General features: G+C 40.3%; 2 protein-coding genes and 1 long non-coding RNA gene across 16 annotated transcripts in view; 2 read left to right on the top strand and 1 right to left on the bottom strand.

Moving 5' to 3' along the window:
- Window positions 1-881, top strand: part of pleca (plectin a) — a 192,656-nt gene extending 191,775 nt beyond the window's left edge. For all 14 annotated transcript variants that reach the window (XM_051955506.1, XM_051955504.1, XM_051955503.1 and 11 more), the window contains one exon: window positions 9-881. The gene's annotated coding sequence lies outside the window, so the exon portion shown is untranslated. The remainder of the gene's footprint in view (window positions 1-8) is intronic.
- A 1,769-nt stretch (window positions 882-2,650) lies between these two features.
- Window positions 2,651-3,345, top strand: LOC127536077 (uncharacterized). The gene is made up of 2 exons (XR_007945083.1): window positions 2,651-2,756; window positions 3,263-3,345. It is a non-coding gene; the product is annotated as an uncharacterized LOC127536077 (long non-coding RNA).
- Window positions 3,346-10,512: 7,167 nt separating this feature from the next.
- On the bottom strand, window positions 10,513-17,413 carry LOC127536079 (CD209 antigen-like protein E). The gene is made up of 7 exons (XM_051955529.1): window positions 17,353-17,413; window positions 17,175-17,240; window positions 16,377-16,535; window positions 14,802-14,870; window positions 11,139-11,290; window positions 10,914-11,038; window positions 10,513-10,831 (listed from the first exon to the last, which is right to left on the bottom strand). The coding sequence occupies exons 2-7, from the start codon at window positions 17,200-17,202 to the stop codon at window positions 10,636-10,638; spliced, it is 729 nt and encodes a 242-aa protein (XP_051811489.1). The 5' UTR covers window positions 17,203-17,240; window positions 17,353-17,413; the 3' UTR covers window positions 10,513-10,635.
- Window positions 17,414-17,928: the final 515 nt, after the last annotated feature.

The following is a 17,928-nucleotide window of genomic DNA, read 5'->3' as shown; positions in this document are numbered from 1 at the left end:
TGTTGCAGAAATGACCTCCAGCTCTTCGTTCAGATGTCTTCCAGAGACTGCTGGCATTACTTTGGCCTCTGACCATCACTGTAACCGAGGACTTTATGCAACACGCTCGCTCACATAATGTTTTATCAGATTCTGTTAACAGCGGACCATTGTGAAAGTCGCATCATATAAAGGCCTAAACCGTGCTTTGTAAGTGCCTGCAAAATACTGTCGAACACTTTACTGGGAGTATCGTGGGATAGTGCAGTGAAAATGCTGTAAACTGACTGATGCATGACTGAAAAAGCATTTCTCCCCTTAATGTAATAATAACTGTTTTCAGGTAAGCCTTTTTACTGTCAGTACAGTACGTCACGGTGTAACGTCACAAATCTGGTTGTCACACAGGGCTACAATATAAGGTTTGAATGTGTATTAGCTAAGATTTACATTATTCTGATGTTTTTTTCCTTCACAGACATGTAATGTATGTACTGTATATTCATAACTCTATAGAGCGCTACTGCTAAAAGCCATGAATTAACATTTCTTTGAGAAAGATCTTTAAGCTTTGCACCAGACCCAGTATTTGTATTTTACACTACATTTACTTGTTTTGATTTTTCTTTGTAAAGCGACACATTTGATCTGTATCGTTTTATTTTCGTACTCTATACTTCTGCTTTGCATGATTTACTAACATTTAAAAAGGTGCAAAAAATGAAATAGTTGTATCCATTAAAGCTTTTTTGTGTGTGTGTTTGTTTATGGTTTAAAAGGTTTGAAGGATGTATTTTAGTGAGGGTCATCAAGCCTTGTTTAAAACGGTGTATTTATAATAAAATGGTGACAAGGAATTTTATTGGAACACCTTATACTATGTAAATAAACATGGAAATGAATGTTTTCTCTCGTTTATTTATTGTAATTTTGACACGTCGCACATAAATGTGATGAGTAGGTCTTACATAACGTAATAGATGAATTTGAATTCAAATGGACTGTTATAGACACATACAGTGCTAATTTGGAAAAAGGATACTCTTATGGGTGACACATTTTTAATTTTACCTGTCAGTGTTGGTTATGTAGGACTGATTGTGCATTAGATCAGCTCATATACTACTGCAGATGTAAACCAAATTTGTGCCTCACTTTTTAGTTTCCAGTTAACTCTTTAATGAAACTGCAGTTTAATATTCCTCCATTGATGTTTCTGTAATGATTTCTCCACTTTTATTCTTTCAATATTGTCAGATATACTAAAGTGGAGCATATTTGTACTTGTATTCTGTCTACAACAGTTTTCAGAAAGCAGCTGTTGCTCATTTTCAGCTTTCATCTCTAGTTGTGCTTTTACACAAATACACATTTTCATGGGGCACTTCTTGTGTGAGAAATTTAAAAGCAAATGGGTGTTAGTAATATAAAAATAAATCAACAGAACTAAAAGTGAATTTCACGTTGACATTGATGGGCATTCCAACCAGGAACAAAGTAAAAGATCATCCATCCATTCTCTATACACCGCTTTATCCTCACTAGGGTCAAGGGGGGTGCTGGAGTCTATCCCAGCTGACTCGGGCGAAGGCAGGGGACACCCTGGACAGGTCACCAGTCTGTCACAGGGCTACATATACAGACAAACAATCACACTCACGGGCAGTTTAGAGTAATCAATTAACCTCAGTATATTTTTGGACTGTGGGAGGAAGCCGGAGTACCCGGAGAAAACCCACGCATGCACAGGGAGAACATGCAAACTCCATGCAGAAAGATCCCAGGCCGGGATTTGAACCGGGGATGTTCTTGCTGGAAGGCGAAAGTCGTAACCACTATGTCACTGTGCAGCCTAAAAGATCATCAATATGAAAAAACCTTCTTCCTGTTCACCTCTTAAAACCCCAAAACACACCACAGTAGCACCCTAAACTAAAACTACCACTGGGTTTCCTGTTTTCCTTTCTGAACAATTCAAAGGTCCCTCTCTATCTCCCCACACATCCACCAACCACTGGAACACATCTCCAAAGTTCTACTGAACTGAGTGAGTCAACAGAGGCCGTGTGGACGAAGTCATGCAGCTGAAAACAATCCAGAAAACACCAGAGGAGGAGTAGCCTAGCCATGCTACACCCATGTTTCTGACGGCACAAGGGTCTAGGGAAGCTCGACAGGGAGGGAGGCGGGCTAAAAGGTTGTCTATCAAATCCCTCTGCAGCAATTGGGTAGGTATACAACCAATCAATGCAACGAATAGGCTGACGTAGTTCCGAGAGCACCGGCGGATTGTGGCTAAGTCCTATTAGCTTCCCAACCAGCGGAGCCGTGGAGCCAACTGGTATATTAAGGATTTGCCATATCCCGTCGGCATAAGTCCAAATACGTCTTTCTTCTCAATGAAACACTTCAGTGCCGTCCTTTGTTTATCTTTCAAGTTGAATTTTAGCTTCAAATCTTTAAGGGCTGTGGCCAAAGCCGAGTCGAAAGATAACTGTTTATTGTGCGCCGGTTGTGTCTGTCAGAATCGTTGCGCCTCTGTCATCACTTAGTTACGCCCGTCTTCTGACTCTACACTTCATGGTGATTGGTCCGGCCAGTTTTAGGAGAATCCAGAGCTCTAGAGATAGTAAGAGTTGCGACACTCCCATAGGGTGCCGTTGTACGCTTTCTTCCAGTCTACTTCCGGGTTGTGGAGGCTTGTTTAGTTCCAAGCACCGCTTCGACAGTGACAGCCACCGTTCATTTGCACTGCAGGTCGTTGAGTATATGTGGAGGTAAGTTGATGAAATGCCTACCTCTTTTGAATTGTCAACTGCCTATATTTATCAGAGGCTCTTTATGATGCATATGCTGAGCTTTATTTGTATTTGCGCAGCGTAATTATATATATTTTTTATCTTGGTAGACAACCGAATTTCTGCTACTTTTTTTTTAGCTTGACTCTGTTGTTAGCTCTGAAGTTATCTCCAGGGATATATTGACGGATTAATTGTTGATGAGTCGCTACCTCTTTTTAAATTTAACGTCTTTATATTATATCAGAAGCCCTTTGTGGTGCATACATTTATCTGTATTTGTGAATATTGGCAGATGACCGACTTTCAGGCATTGCCATGTGCTTGTTAGCTCTTCTTTGAAAGCTACCTAGCTACATCGCTACCTCTTTTTAATTGTCAAGACTACGTCCTTTATATGAGACCCTTTATAATGCATAAACTTATACTTGTAAGTATTTAACAAATATATTTATTAATATCTATCGTATCTATCTATCCGCCAGTATCCCGAGAGCCCTCACTGAAGACACGAAGACCCTCATTGTTTCTCCCATTGTCAATAAAACATACTATTTCATTCATCAAAGCATAATGAGTTGTTATTCTTGAATATATATTTTGTGTATGTCTTAAAATGGTTATAGTGAGTCAACTCCTGCCTCATCAGAAGTGGCTGGACACTATCTGCTGAATGGACTGTTGTTACTCTGCTTTTCAATAACTCCCAGACGACGGGTAAGTGAATCAGAGAAATATAGATATTGTCTGGAAATACAATAATCCAGCTGGGCAAAAATTAACATCTTCAATCATCTTACATTTCTGTGTAAAAGTGGATTTTCCATGCTAACACGAATGTGAAACATTCCCTCCAAAACCCAGAAGTGTCTTTAATATGTCACCTTACAGCTCAAAATATAAAACTAACATTTACATACATACTCCAATGAATTAATAATCAAACAAGTACTTGGAGGTGTGATTTTATTCCTTTTTTACCGTGAAATCGCCGCTTTCAGTCCCATAGAAGGAAATGACAGCGCTGCCTGTTTGGAACTATTCAGGCTTACATGAACCACGTGACCGCCCCGCTGCGAGAGCATGAGTGTCACAACTCTTACTATCTCTAGGGCTCTGGGAGAATCCAGCATCGAGCCTTATGGAGGGTAACTAGACCCACCCTGGCAGAGAATTAAATTTGTTGCTGTGGGTTGTCTAGCGCGGCTAGGCTCGAGGAGGAGAGCAGCAGCCCAGGGAACTCACTTCAGCAGAGTCTGAAGCCGTCCCACTTGATTCCCCTGGAGAACTTCAAACCAGGGGCGGCTGGTCAATAGAGGGCGCTAGGGCGCCGCCCCCTCTGTCTCACATCATGTAGAGTCACAGCCCTTCCTTTAATTTAATAAAACTTTTTTAAAATTACATTTACATGTATATCCCATGTTTTTAACAAGCAAAATGGATAATAGAGCCTGTAGAGAGTTACTAAAATGTATAATTTGTAATAAAAAGTCAGATTATAAAAGTCCAATGTTGTCTACAATCACTAATAGTGGAGATATATCTGGCCCGGGGCGCACTCATCCTTCCCCAATGACTTATCTTTTGATGGGTTTATTTCTGAAACACAACAGCACAAAACATAAATGCTGTGCTGCGGATCTGGGCCATCTGTCTGCTTGTTCATGGTGCAGCAGAGCCTGCTTATTCTACACAACACCTCGCACATATTCATTAAAACCAACATACAAAGTGTACAAAAATCTCTTTAGCCTCACAGTAGTAAACACAGTAGTTCTAGATTAGCTAAATTCAAATCCATGTGTCGCCCCCGTGCTTGCGCTAGCATGCCACCCCAGCCTAGTCTAGCCTCTGACTGGAAACCTACAAATCACTCCTAATTACTACACCTGGTGGGAAAACACGGCCAAACTGTCCCACCAGTAACGCAACCATGACTCACATTCATCCATCAGTGCCCTCAACACATACCTGAAACTAGTGATGGGGCAAATGAACCGAGGCATCGAGGCGTGTCTCGAGTAAAAGTGGGCGTGTCAGATGAAGCTTCACTTCGAGGCTTGGGTAGCTTCTGAAAAAGTCACGTGACCGATGACAAACGAGGCCTCGGTTTGTGCAGATCACGTGATTGGTTCGTTCAACGTATCGCTGTCCCATTAAAACGTTTCAGATCTCGAGTCACACTGTGGGTGTTGTTGGCGTTTGTGGAGAGAGGAGTGAGAGCAAGTTGTAGCTAGTATTATTCAGTAAGTATTATTAGTTAGTATTATTCGGTGTGAAATAGCAGTAGCTGGAGGAGTAGGAGAAGTGTAGGAAGAGCAGCAGTTTAGATTATTTCCCAACTGCAGTGCTTTGATGTGAGATATTATATATATTTTTCTTTTACATTGGTTTATGGGTTGTGTAAAATTATGGGTGTTTGTGTGTGTCAGTTTTACCATTTGTAAATGTAACTCCTGTATTTGGTGTCTGCACCTTCTGTCACCTTCTTCAGTCACATGGGAACTAGACACTACTTTGACGTGTATGTAAAGAAGCCACTGGGAGCCACAGTTCTACAGCAGGGCCTGCAAAGCATGTGTTAGTTTCTGTGTTACCTATTCTGAAAGACAACATGTGTAAGTGAAATATGTACAAAAGTTTTATTTATTATTAATAAAATGAGCTGTAAGCTATACACTGATGTTGGGTAATGATTAATTCATGTGATGGTGCATACATATATATATATATATATATATATATATATATATATATATATATATATATATATATATAGTGGTGACAGTGATTTTACAAGAAAACACTGTAAGAACATTCACATTCCTGCCAGTTCCATGTTTGTTGGTTGTATCACAAATAGTCTCTCACAGATGGAGCAAGGAAGAAAGAGGAAGTCCTCACCTGTGTGGGAGTATTTTGAGTTGACTACTCATAATAAGGTTTTTATGTGGGAAAACTCATAATATATTGGATACCTGCCATATATTGAACTATCAGTCCTAATATGTATGATTTTATTAAAGGTGAGGTGTTCCAAGGAGCTGGAGAAATATTGTCCAAAAAAAGAAACCACCTAAATCCCAGCTCTGTGGAAAAATTCTCATATTTTTGAATAATATCAAATAAAATGCTGTCCCTACTTTAGTTTTGTAATGGTACCACAAGCACAGTCACAAAACAAAAAGAAGCACAAGCACATTTTATTTATGTCGCCCTTATTACAATTAAAAGTATTTAAACACTTTACAGAAAACCAGAACCTGACCTCAATCAAGCAGTCAAACTACAGATCTCAAATCTCTCCCCATTTGTTTCCACTTTCCTCTCTATCTCTGCTGTCAGGAAAAACAGACACTATATTAAGTATATTATATGTTTATTGGCATTATCATTTAAACACAATTCAAAGCTTCACATAGCAAAGCCAGTGTGTCATTATAGGCACTCTGCCTGTTTTACTTTTATTTGTCCACTTGATGGCGCAGTAGAGCAAAAGAAGCACCATGAAGCTTCGACCCATGAGTGAACCAACTGGATGGAAAGCCTCAGTGCTTCATGAAGCTTCATCTCGCCATCACTACCTGAAACACAACAGCACAAAACATAAATGCTGTGCTGCGGATCTAGACCGTCTGTCTGCTTTTCCATGGTGCAGCAGAGCCTGCTTATTCTACGCCGCAGCGGCCTGAGGTTCCGATGAGAGCAACTCCCTCTTGCGGCGGTCTGTATGAATTGCATCTAAAGCAAATCTAACTGTGTGGCTCAGAAATAATGTACATTAGGAGAAAGACAAGAAAATAATAATAAAAAAAGGAAACTGAAGATGAATAGCACAGTATTATTACCAATTAAATACATTTGAAGGGGTGGCCTATTTTACATCAGTATTTTCATATCCCCACACAGACTTCACCCTTCAGTTGATCAAACTGTCTCTGCAACACAAAAATATGTTGTCTGCAAACATTCATCTTCAAGAACACCTGCTTGTAGTATGTTTAGTTGTTTCTGAAATAATAAGTCGACAGAAAAGCATCGAAGCTCACTGTAGATGTTTCCTCACTCGTCTCTTCGGTCGTTTCATGAAGAAATACTGTTTGACAACCTTCTATTAAAAAAAATGAAACTTCCTGTTGAGTGTAAAGGATGAGGATGAGGCTTCATCCTTGAGACTGTTCCTCCTTCTTTTCTTTATCTGAGACAAACGAGTCATTTCTTTTCTGTAACAGTGAGGTCACAGATGATGGTCAGTTTTTCATCTGTTAGTTTATGATGTGATATGATACGATATGCTAAAATAAGCCATTTCTAATCCCACACTGGGGAAATTTGCATTGTTACAACTGCAAGGGGGAATAGTGTAAACATTTAAGAAATAACAGCAGCAATGTAAAAACATAAGCAGCAATTCAGATTGTGAAAAGAGCACTTCGACGTAGTGAGGCACCAGGTGTGGACCAGATGACCCTGAGATGCTGATTGCAGATGAAGTCTTTGGATGTTGTTGGACTGTCTTGGTTGACACGTGTCTACAGTGTTGTGTGGATATCAGGGTTAGTGCCTGCATAGTAACAGACAAGGTGGTGGTTCCCATTTTTAAAAGCAAGACTGGCTGGTGTGTCCCAGTTATCAAGGTGTCACACTTCTCAGCCTCTCTGGGAAAGTCTACTCCATGGTGCTGTAAGGAAGAAACAAATATTCTGCAAACATTCATGTTCAGAAACACCTTTTTGTAGAATTTTTACTTATTTCTGGAATATTACATCACCAGAAAAGCATTAAAGCTCGTGTCTGGAGTTTGAATCGCAGCGTCTCCCAAAACACTGTTGGTCCCTCCCTCCCTCTGATTTCGCCCCTTTATTTGTGCACGCGCGCAGTACATGAGAGGAGTGCCCGGAGTGCTGCAGCATCTCGCCTGTTTTGCTGTTTTCCACTCTTCTACATTTAGTACATTTAGTAAATAATAAAGGAATTACGTTAGAATGCTGTATTGAGTCTAACTTGTCCTAATACCAAAATAACATGAATCTGCTAGGACGAACGAGTAAAGTTTCAATATGTGATTACACTCGTGTATCCCTCTCGATGACGTTGTTTATCAAACTTAGTCCATTTACGCGTGTATATGTGTTACATTGTTTATTTATTTCTATCTAGAGTTCAGAATTGCATGACTCCTCTGATGAAGAGTATGTCCCAGACGCCCCAACATCTTCCTCCAGAGGTCGGGCATCTAAACGAAGCCGTCAGGCGGGCTATGGAGGCCGTGGTCGGGGAGCGAGGCGAGCACCCCGAGCCAAAAAACGTCCTGCAGTCTCTTGGCCTGACAAGCCGTGGGATTGGTAACTTTTCTGGAAGTTGCTGAGCCCTGATGCTCTCTCCTCCACAAGCAAAACAAATGTGCGCGCGGTTGCGTAGTGCGTAGCTCGCCCACCTCTGCATGGGCTTGCTTGCTGTGCGCGTAACCGTTGATTGACAGCATGACAAAGCTGAAGCTCGAACTTGATTGGAATAACATGGGGGTCTATGAGAGGAAGGCGGAGCTCAGGAATAAATTTTCATATCGCATCATACTAACATTATATTATAGTATCGAACTAGACTAACACATTTAAGCTTTGTTAAAAAATGATACATAAATTGAAAACAAACGGAAACTCCGGACACAAGCTTTAAGGCTCACCGTAGATGTTCCCTCACTCGTCTCTTCAGGCGTTTCAGTGACAAATAAGGAGCAACACATCAGTGTTTCACAGCTTTCCATAAAACACAAACCTTCCTGTTGAGTTTAAAGGATGAGGAGGAGATTTTATCTGCTGTCTGGCTCTGCTTTTATCTTAACCTGAAACAAAGTGATCATTTATATTCTGTAACAGTGAGGTCACAGATTATATGTTAGTCAGTTTTTATCCAGTTTATTCAAAGCTTTATTTCATTTCATAGGTAGTTTTCTCCATTGAATAATTTATCCATGTGTACAGTATAGTGCTAATTAAAAGCATTAAGCATGTGATTTGTACTTGACACCTTCATTTTTCAAGAAACTGCACTTTCAAGCCCAATTCCACTTAAAAATATGAGTTTATTGATGTCTTTTTTCATGTTCAGGCGGTTTTCTCACTTTAAATTTGAGTTCAACGTGATAATTTGGTCAAAGCAGAACAACTAATCATGGTTTAATATGCGGCTTAGATGACTGTGATTGATAACAGATGTTTTTACTAAATTAAGAGACTTTATTAGTTTTGTCTCAGTCTGATGGAGGTTCAGCAGTTCACTCTAAGGTGCAGTGTTCAGGATTTAGTGCCATCTAGTGGTGAGATGGTAGATTACAACCATCTGAAGATCTCTCCGCTCACCTTCCTCTTCCAAACACGTAGAAGCTGGTGTTTGGTTTGTCCTCTCTGGGCTCCTGTAGAAACATGGTGGTTGATCATGTTATGAGCTGCTCCTTCTGTAAATATAAAGAACTCATTCTGAGCTCAAAAAACACAACTATTGTTATTTTTGAAGTGACTTTAAACCAATGAAACCATAATTCTGAATATTATGTTCCGTTTCTGTCAATAGACCCTTTAATGACCCACGTCACGAATGACATCACAGCTTTAGCTGGAGGCAAAAGAGGAAGCCCGCGGCCGGACAGAAAGGCGAAAGACTGAGGGACTAGGCTCTATCAACTTTTCTAAAATGTCCTGCTGTGTTTTTGGATGCCATAATAGGAGGAATGACATTGGCGAACGCAAATTAAAGTTTTATAGGATTCCACCGAACACTCGTGCTCAGAGGGAATGAAGACAGTTGTGGTTAAATGCACTGAGGCGAAAAGACTGGACAGATACGATCAGCTGCAGTCAATTCCAGCCATTTTCAGTACAAAAAATCGCTAATATTCTATTTGTAAATAAAAAATATTCAATTCAATTCAATTCAGCTTTATTCCAGACACTGGGTCCAAATACACACACCATAAGAACAAGGACACAACAAGACACAGAAAAAAATACAATCAAAAACAATAACCCGTTAAATATGACGAGAAATACAGGGAATATTGGACGCGCATCGCGAGGTGCATTTCCTTGAAAACGACCAATTCGTGGATTATATACCGACTTCAGGACATGTTTTGGACAAAATAGTTTACTGGCTTGTGTCGTCTGGATGTCCAAGGTTGGATTATGGCCGTTTTTTTGAGGAATATTTTCATCTGTGTGTAATAATGAACCCGGAAATGTGAGTCGCGCTGTGTACGTTAAAGCCGTGTATAGAGAACGGATGCGGATGGATGGATATTCGTTGTTTGTCGGACAAATGTGTTTATATTACCCACTGTGGTAATCACATCTGAAAGTGGTTTATACCGGCGGATTCATGAGAATCTAAGCTTTCCATCGGCGTATAGTGTTTCCATAATCGCGTTTGCAGCCTTCGGAAATTCTTTAAATTCCTATGCAAATTAGTAGGTGTACCGCCGGCGGTACACTGAAGTTTAACGGGTTAAAAATGCTCGAGTTTGCAGCGCAAACTCCCAGCGCAAACTATATACTCCCAGTCCCGCTTGACTTCTCGCTCCGTTTTTGCCTCCAGCATAAGCCCCGCCCACAAAAAGCATCACAATGTTTGTAAACAAATAAAGGGTCTATAGATCCTTGTAAATCTGACACACTGGACCTTTAAATACAGCAGATAAAAAGAAGTCGCAGACAGACAGAGTTCAGCAAGAAGAGTTTTATTTTGTCTTTGAAAAGCCTACAGGGAATCTTTAAATGTTTGTGACTTTAGCTTTATTAAAACAGCATCGCTCCACCTTCTGTATCCTGTACTCAGATTGTTTCTAAACCTGAAGGGAACTTTAGACACATACAGACACACGCTGGCCCTTTTTTTCTGGTTTCTCACAAATACTTCTGTGAGGATTTTTGCACGAGTGGTCAAACCAACAGTTCAGGTCATGAGCTCCATCTTTCTCTCCCATCCTCACACAATCCTGTCCATCAGGACCTGTTCCTTTCCAGTTGTCTGGCTGCCCGGGGCTCCAAAACTTCAACCTAACAGAAGAAGAACAGATTCAGTAAATCTCAATGGTTTTGATTTTAGAAATGGACCAAAATGTTTTGACGAGAATCAAACCTTTCATCCAGCAGTGAGCCGTCCACCCACAACCATCTGCCTTCTTCTTTTGAGTCGGTCAGGCCGATCCAGAACTTGTCCTGGTCTTTTTCCATTACGTCTCTCAGTCGTCGCTCCAGGAAACTCTGAACAGGAAAGTTGATGAACGTTGTGAGACTTTTCCAGGCTGAGATGGTGAAACATAAAGTTGTGATAATATCCATGAGAATGCAGCAGAGTTTCTACCTGCTCATCCCTGCTGTCTATCTTCACCAGATCTCCTCCTTGACTTTGGCAGAAACGTCTGCTCTCTTCCCAGGATGATTTATTGGTGGTGAAGTTATAACACTTTCCTCCATAATTCTCCCAGCCTGCTTCACATTTTGGACACGGCTCATCTTTGAAGAGATTACAGAACAAACTGTTGATGTTTGTGTGATTTGGAGGCATCAGGAGGCTTCTTCTGAGCAGCAGTTACAGTCTAACGTAAAGCATCAATCAGTTATTCAGTCATCATTATTAGAAGACACTAATTTAAGAGAAATCCATGACTTACACGAACTTCAAAATTAAAAAGTCCAAGTTTGTCAAACATCAGCTGTGTGTCATATTGATCCTCAGGGCCAGTGACCCCCTAATTAACGTCCTGGGCTCGGACCCCCCCGACCCTCATGACTCACGTAACCTCCACCTGGGGTGCTTCCTACACCTTCTCTGCAGGTCTGGTGAACCTGAAGTCCTTCTGCTCAGCCGCTCACCATACGTTTCCTTCCATGGAAATACACAATCTGTCAGGATTCGGCCCTTGTGCTGCCTGTGTGTTCCTTCTGTGTTGGTTGTTTGTCTGTGTGCATTTTTGTTGTTGCCCTTTAGTGTGTTTTTTGGCTTGTCTCTGTCTCCCTCTGGCTGTGTTTTCACCCTGTCCCTCTTCCACTCGCTCGTCCCCCGGCTCTGTCTTCTCATTAGCTCATCACCTTCACCTGTTGCAATCAGCTCCACTCAATTCACCTGGTCCCCTTCCCTGTTACTTAAGCTGCCATTTCCCCTCAGTCTTTGCTGGTGTATAGTTGGATATTCATTGAGTTTCTCTCAACTCCCCACTTCCGCTGGACTTTCACTTGTTGGACTTCATCTTTTTCATCCCCTCACTGGATTACCCCCACCGGACTCGTGTTTGTAAGACCTTAGTTTTGTTCTTGAGTTAGCTGTTTGTCCACCTGCTGTAGTCTTTTAGTTTTGCTGTAGCTTTTGTTTTGTTTAGTTTTGTCTCCTTTAGTCTAGCCGTTGTCCGTGCCTAGTTTAGTTTTTGTCTCCTCTATTAGTCTTCCTGTGGTCTTTGTCTAGGTTAGTTTTGTCCTTCCATTCCCTCCAGCCCTCCTGTGTTCCCTCCTGAGTCCGCTGTCCTATTAGTTTTAGTCCACCTAGTCTCGTTTTCAGTTATTAATGGTTTTTGATTTTGTTAATAAATCCTTTAAATATGCCTAACGTTTTGTCAGTGATGTCTGCACCTGGGTTCTCCACCACCACCACCAATCCTACCATCAGTTTATAATCCACAGTTATAACGCTGAGCAGGAAACAAAAAAACAGAAGTCCTCACTTGACTTCTAGTGACTCTGAGTGTCCCGTCTGCTCAGACCTCAGACCACCACTTCCCTCTCTCTTCTGCCAAGGCGGACATCTACAGTCCTCACCTCAGCCTTCCCCTCGGGCCACAGGGTACACACCTGTCGGGTGAAAATTCATTGTTCGATCCTCAGGGCCAGCGACCCCCTAATTAATTATTCAGCTGTCAGGGAATCACCGGACCAGCTCTCCATCCTACGGGTCTGGTTCTACTGCCCCCTGAGATCTTACTCAGAGGGATGCTGCAGAACTGTTAAGCTGGTAGACGAGGAAAATTCGCCTAGCTTTCTCACTGCCTTCATCCAGACGCCTATCCCTGCTTCCTCTGATAATTAATTTAACCGAGTAGCCACTTCGCTAAAGTTAAACTTAATCACCAGTCACGCCTGTTAACGGCAGCTTTTCCTCTCATGGAGCTTGCTCTTGGTAAATTGCTCAGTTTAATTCAGAGATTATGGACATATAGATAACCTCTGGATACGTTTATACCAGGCCAACCTGGCCCCTATAATTAGGTAACCTTTCAGAACCTCTACTATTGTTATGCACACAGTAATCTGACTTTTTACATCCAGAGCTAGATGTATAAGTATTTATTCAGGGATAAAATAAAATAGAAATAACGAAAAAAATAAAATAGCACTTGCAATTTGTTGTCTTTAATTGCAGAATAATGCTTTATTAAAATATATTCAAGTAGGGCAAAAGCATAGCCAATAAATCATCAGACCAATAATCAAACACTGGATAATATTCAAACCACTCATCCTAACTCCTAACTGGTTTTATGCTTTCCTAAAAGAAGAGTAATAATCACCCAAAATATGTAATTTGGAGGGAGAGCAGTCATGGTGTGGCCACAGCCGGCTGCTCACCTGAGACCCGACAAGTGTTTGAGACCCGCCGGGGCCCAGGGGGAAGTGGACGGGGGTCCGGACCAGATTTAGATCTGCATATACCCATTTTTGTTGTTTGAGCCGGTAAAAACTTTGTTAATCCATTCAGGTGTTATTCCTCACATGGAAAATAGAGTTCAGTAATGTTCCTTCAGACAGCATTATTTCCAGATCACAGTTCAGTAATCCTCCAACACTGCAGAAAACACAGTACTTTGGTCCATAATTCCAATAGAACGGTTATTCCTTTGCAGATCATGTTGAATCCCCCATCCGAGTTACGTGGTAAAATCCCCTTAGCTCAGGGCATTTCTACCCTGGTTTGCATCAAGCGACTATCACCCAACGACTCCCAACTTGCGTCTCGATCAGATGTAATTTATAGTTTACTGAACCTTATGCATATGCAATGACTCCATGATCTCATACTACAGCCATGGCCATAAGTTTGGACACAAGTACCATGACGCTTGTGAATCTTAGAAAATACCACAAAATTGTCACTTACAATACAGTACACACTTCCTGAGAACTATATTAAGTTTCATATTTTTAAAAAAAACATCAAAAGAGTTTGGTGTCATTTTGTTTTTCTTACCAAATTCGGTTGTGAAAGTGCTGCATTTTTTTTGTTATTTTCTTCTAATATTATGTTTTGGGAACAAAGTTGTTCCAATTGTTGGAATTTATTGATAATATTATATCCCTTGTTGATTTGTTGACTAATTAAACTGGTGCTGTCAAAAATATTAGTTATGTTCTGTAATAGACATCAGACATAGTAAGTCATGCTGTGTCCAAACTTATGGCCATGGCTGTAAATTAATTTGAGCAATAACTTCATCTCTACCCCCTCCCAACTCGCACACTTGTACCATGCACCGACCACATGGACACCTCCACTTTTAAGGAACTGAAACTATCTCCTTTGGACTGTCCAGACAGCCCATCTTGCCGCCCCCCCCCCCCCCCCCCCCCCAAAAAAAAAAAAATAATCAGACCATCACTTTTTCTGAATGAGGCACTCTTCTGACTTCTACACTGTTTCAACATTAAAGAATGTAAGAATAGACACTTGGTTAGTTCAAACTCATTCATTAGGTTATGGCATAATTTGATCCTAAATCACAGTTATAATATCACAATGTTCCCTTATTTAGCTGTTGTTCTGTCAGAGTCTCCCCTTTGTGGCTGATTCTGGGATCTCATATCTCCATGCTTCACAACACCCCCTTCTATGAGATCCCAGTCAGCCCCTATAAATGGCTGGTTTTGGGATCCCATATCTCCATGCTTCACAACAGTCATTAAACTGAATCACACTGAAGAAGGTCAGAAACAATCCAAGTTTCTCCAACATTGCAGCGCTGTTGTGTTAAATCCTCACCTGACAGACTTTGATGACCAGTTTCACACTTCATTTTGAGATCTTCATTGGTTCTGATGTTGTTAAACGCTGACAGAAAAATGATGAAACAGAAAAAAAACAAATCTGTCAGTCACGGATTCTGTCTCACTAAAATGGGATCAACAAAGATTTTCTGAATTGCATCAGATTTTTCAGGATTTTACAAGAACACCTCTGAAGTAAAACACGTCAGTTGGAATAAAGCATCAAAGCGTTTACGTTGAAGCATCTCTTCCAATAGGTAAATAAATTCAGTAGGTATGACACGTAACTGTTCAGTCTGTTTCTCTAGGAACACAGTGAGGTTAGAAAACTAAAGATGCCTACATTTTTTTATAAGAAACTCTGGGTTAGCCTATATTTGGAAAACTGTTTGTAAACTCCAGAACTGTTCTACTTGATCAGACTATCAGTATTTTTGTTTTTGTGGTGCAACTTGTCATCCACGGTAAATCAGACATGAAAATCAATTTTTGACCAAATATTTCGTCTCAAAAGTATGCTACATGTGTGTGTGTGTACATTGTGTTATTGTGACATCAGAAGCTGACTTCTGCATTATCATTAATCCTCTGCCAAGGAGGCGGAACCTCAGCAATCAGCCTTGGTCTGTCTGTCTGTCTGTCTCTGTTAGCAACATGACTCAACAATGGACTAATGGATTTCGATTGAATTTTTAAGGAAGGTCAGAAATGACACAAGGACCAAGTGATTAGATTTTGGCAGTGATGCAGCTTATAGTCTGGATCCACGGATTTATTAAATATTTCTGTATCACTGTGAGATAATGGCACTGTAACCATGACAACAAGTGAACACTACATCAGCTGCTGGCTGATGATCACATGATTGTGATTCTACTACAGATCCACTGCTGTGCACCACGAGGTTTTTTTTTTAAGATTTTACCCGTTAGAAATCATACAAAGACTGAGCAGACTTGGTGGAGTACTGTGCTCTCTGAGTGCTTCTTTTTTTTTGTAAATTGTGCTCATAGTTGGAACATTTTATGACCCCTTCAAATATGTGTAAGTTTTCACCACACCCATAATCAGAGATGATTTAATCTACTTGCCTAATATTTCTGATTCTGAATCAGTGACATGATGAGAAAGTTCAGGCGTTTAACTTTATTATCTATAAAGATATTCTTGTTCAAACAGCCTTAAATTTGAATTTGTGAGAAATCCTGCTGAAAATGGGTCAATGGGTGAATAAAAAATTTAAAATAAAAATTCCAGAAAATATTTGATATTTAATTGCAAAATTTTATGGATACCATGAAAAATATCCGTAGTTTATGGTAAAAAAAATTTTCAAGCAAATCAGTGATGGTCGAGGAGAAGGCAAATGATGATCTGAAATAGAATAACGCTAAAAATATGTTGAATGAAAGGAGGAACACCATCACCACAGTAGAGCATGGTGGTGGCAGCATAGAACTGCTGCTCAGCACCACTGAGATTAATCAGAATGGAGGAAAGGATGCAGCCAAACACTCAGAGGTCCAGAGTACAGAGACCTGAGACTGGAGTCATGGTTCACCTTGTTTTTAGGTAAAAGTACATGAATGAATGTGTAGAAACTCACAGAGACGGTAAATGACAATGAGAGCAGCAGCCAGCAGAGCCGACAGAAGCAGCAGAAGCACTCTTTCTAATGTCAACTTTGATGCTGTGTTGGATCTGACAGGACGAGACTCAGCAGCTTCATCTGACCAACATTTAGAGGAGAAACACATGAACAGCTGTATGTTAAAGTAGATAGCACAGCATCATGTCAACAGAACAGGAGAAACCCACATGAATCACACTTTATCTGTAGTTTTAGCAGCAATTCTGGATTTTAAATGTTGATATCCTGCACTGTCACACTGCTGATTTCACCTGATAATAACTGGTAGTGTCGTTGTGTGAAGATGCAGGAGAATTTAGGTGTTATTGTCCACTTATAGCCAATAAAGAGTTTGTCATTGTGGGAAGTGTGCAGCTGAATTTGACCAACAGGAAACACCACATCTAGTGGTTCAGATACCAACATGTTTATACAGCTTCTGTTTTATGGTCAGTTCCTCTTTTTTCTGCTTTGGTCTTATTTGAAGCACAAAATAATGTGCTTGATTGCCTTTATTTCAATCAGTCTTATTTTCTGAATCTACTTTCATAAATGAGGTTTAAGTCTGTTGATTTTCCATTTAGCCAGCAGTAAATATTATATGTTGAAATGGCACAACACTGAATAAGGATTTTCTTTCTACAGATAATGTTGTTTTACTGCAGTAAATAAATGCCAAAGTTCAGTGGTGACTGAAGCTCCCTGTTCTTCAGCCTCCAGTTCATTTAAAGTTCCTACCTTCAGTGTCTCTCTGTGGTCGGATCATTGTGTCCAGACTTCACCCTTCAGTTGATCAAACTGTCTCTGCAACACAAAAACAAATGTTCTGCAAACATTCATGTTCAAAAATACAAATTTGTCGTATTTTTTAGTTATTTCTGGAACATTTGGTTGACACAAAAGTACTGAGGCTCACCGTAAATGTTTCCTCAATCGTCTCTTCAGGCATTTCACAAAGAAATGATGAGCAACACCATAATGTTTCACAATTTTCTATAGAAAACAAACCTTCCGGTTGCGTTTAAAGGATGAGGAGGACGCTTTATCTACAGTCTGTTTTTTTCTTTACTTGAGCCAAATTAGTAATTTATATTCTGTCACAAAGAGCTCAGATTATTTGTTTTCCCGTTTTTTTGTCTAATTTATTGAAAGTTTGAATTCATTTAATAGATAATAAATGTCAGTCTAACATGATCATTTTGTTCCAACTAATTATGGTTTAATGCACAGATTAGATGACTAGGATTGATAACAGATGTTTTGACTGAATTGGGAGACTTTATTATTAGTTTTGTCTCAGACTGTCCACAGATGGAGGTTGAACAGTGTTGAGGATTTAGTGCCATCTAGTGGTGAGATGGTAGATTACAACCATCTGAAGACCTCCCAGCTCTTCCTCCTCTTCCAAACACATAGAAGCTGGTGTTTGGTTTGTCCTCTCTGGGCTCCTGTAGAAACATGGTGGTTGATCATGTTATGAGCTGCTCCTTCT

This window comes from Acanthochromis polyacanthus, chromosome 11 (genome assembly GCF_021347895.1).
Source record: "Acanthochromis polyacanthus isolate Apoly-LR-REF ecotype Palm Island chromosome 11, KAUST_Apoly_ChrSc, whole genome shotgun sequence".
Lineage (NCBI taxonomy): Eukaryota > Metazoa > Chordata > Actinopteri > Pomacentridae > Acanthochromis > Acanthochromis polyacanthus.
Note: the sequence above shows the minus strand (reverse complement) of the source record. Positions and strands in the feature narration are given on the sequence as shown.

Coding starts and splice junctions, on each gene's coding strand:
- LOC127536079 (XM_051955529.1), bottom strand. CDS start 17,202: ATGATCCGACCACAGAGAGACACTGAAG. Junction 16,536..17,174: donor ACCACAGAGAGACACTGAAG/GTAGGAACTTTA, acceptor AATGTTGGTCAG/ATGAAGCTGCTGAGTCTCGT. Junction 11,291..14,801: donor TGGTCATCAAAGTCTGTCAG/GTGAGGATTTAA, acceptor ATCTCTTCAAAG/ATGAGCCGTGTCCAAAATGT.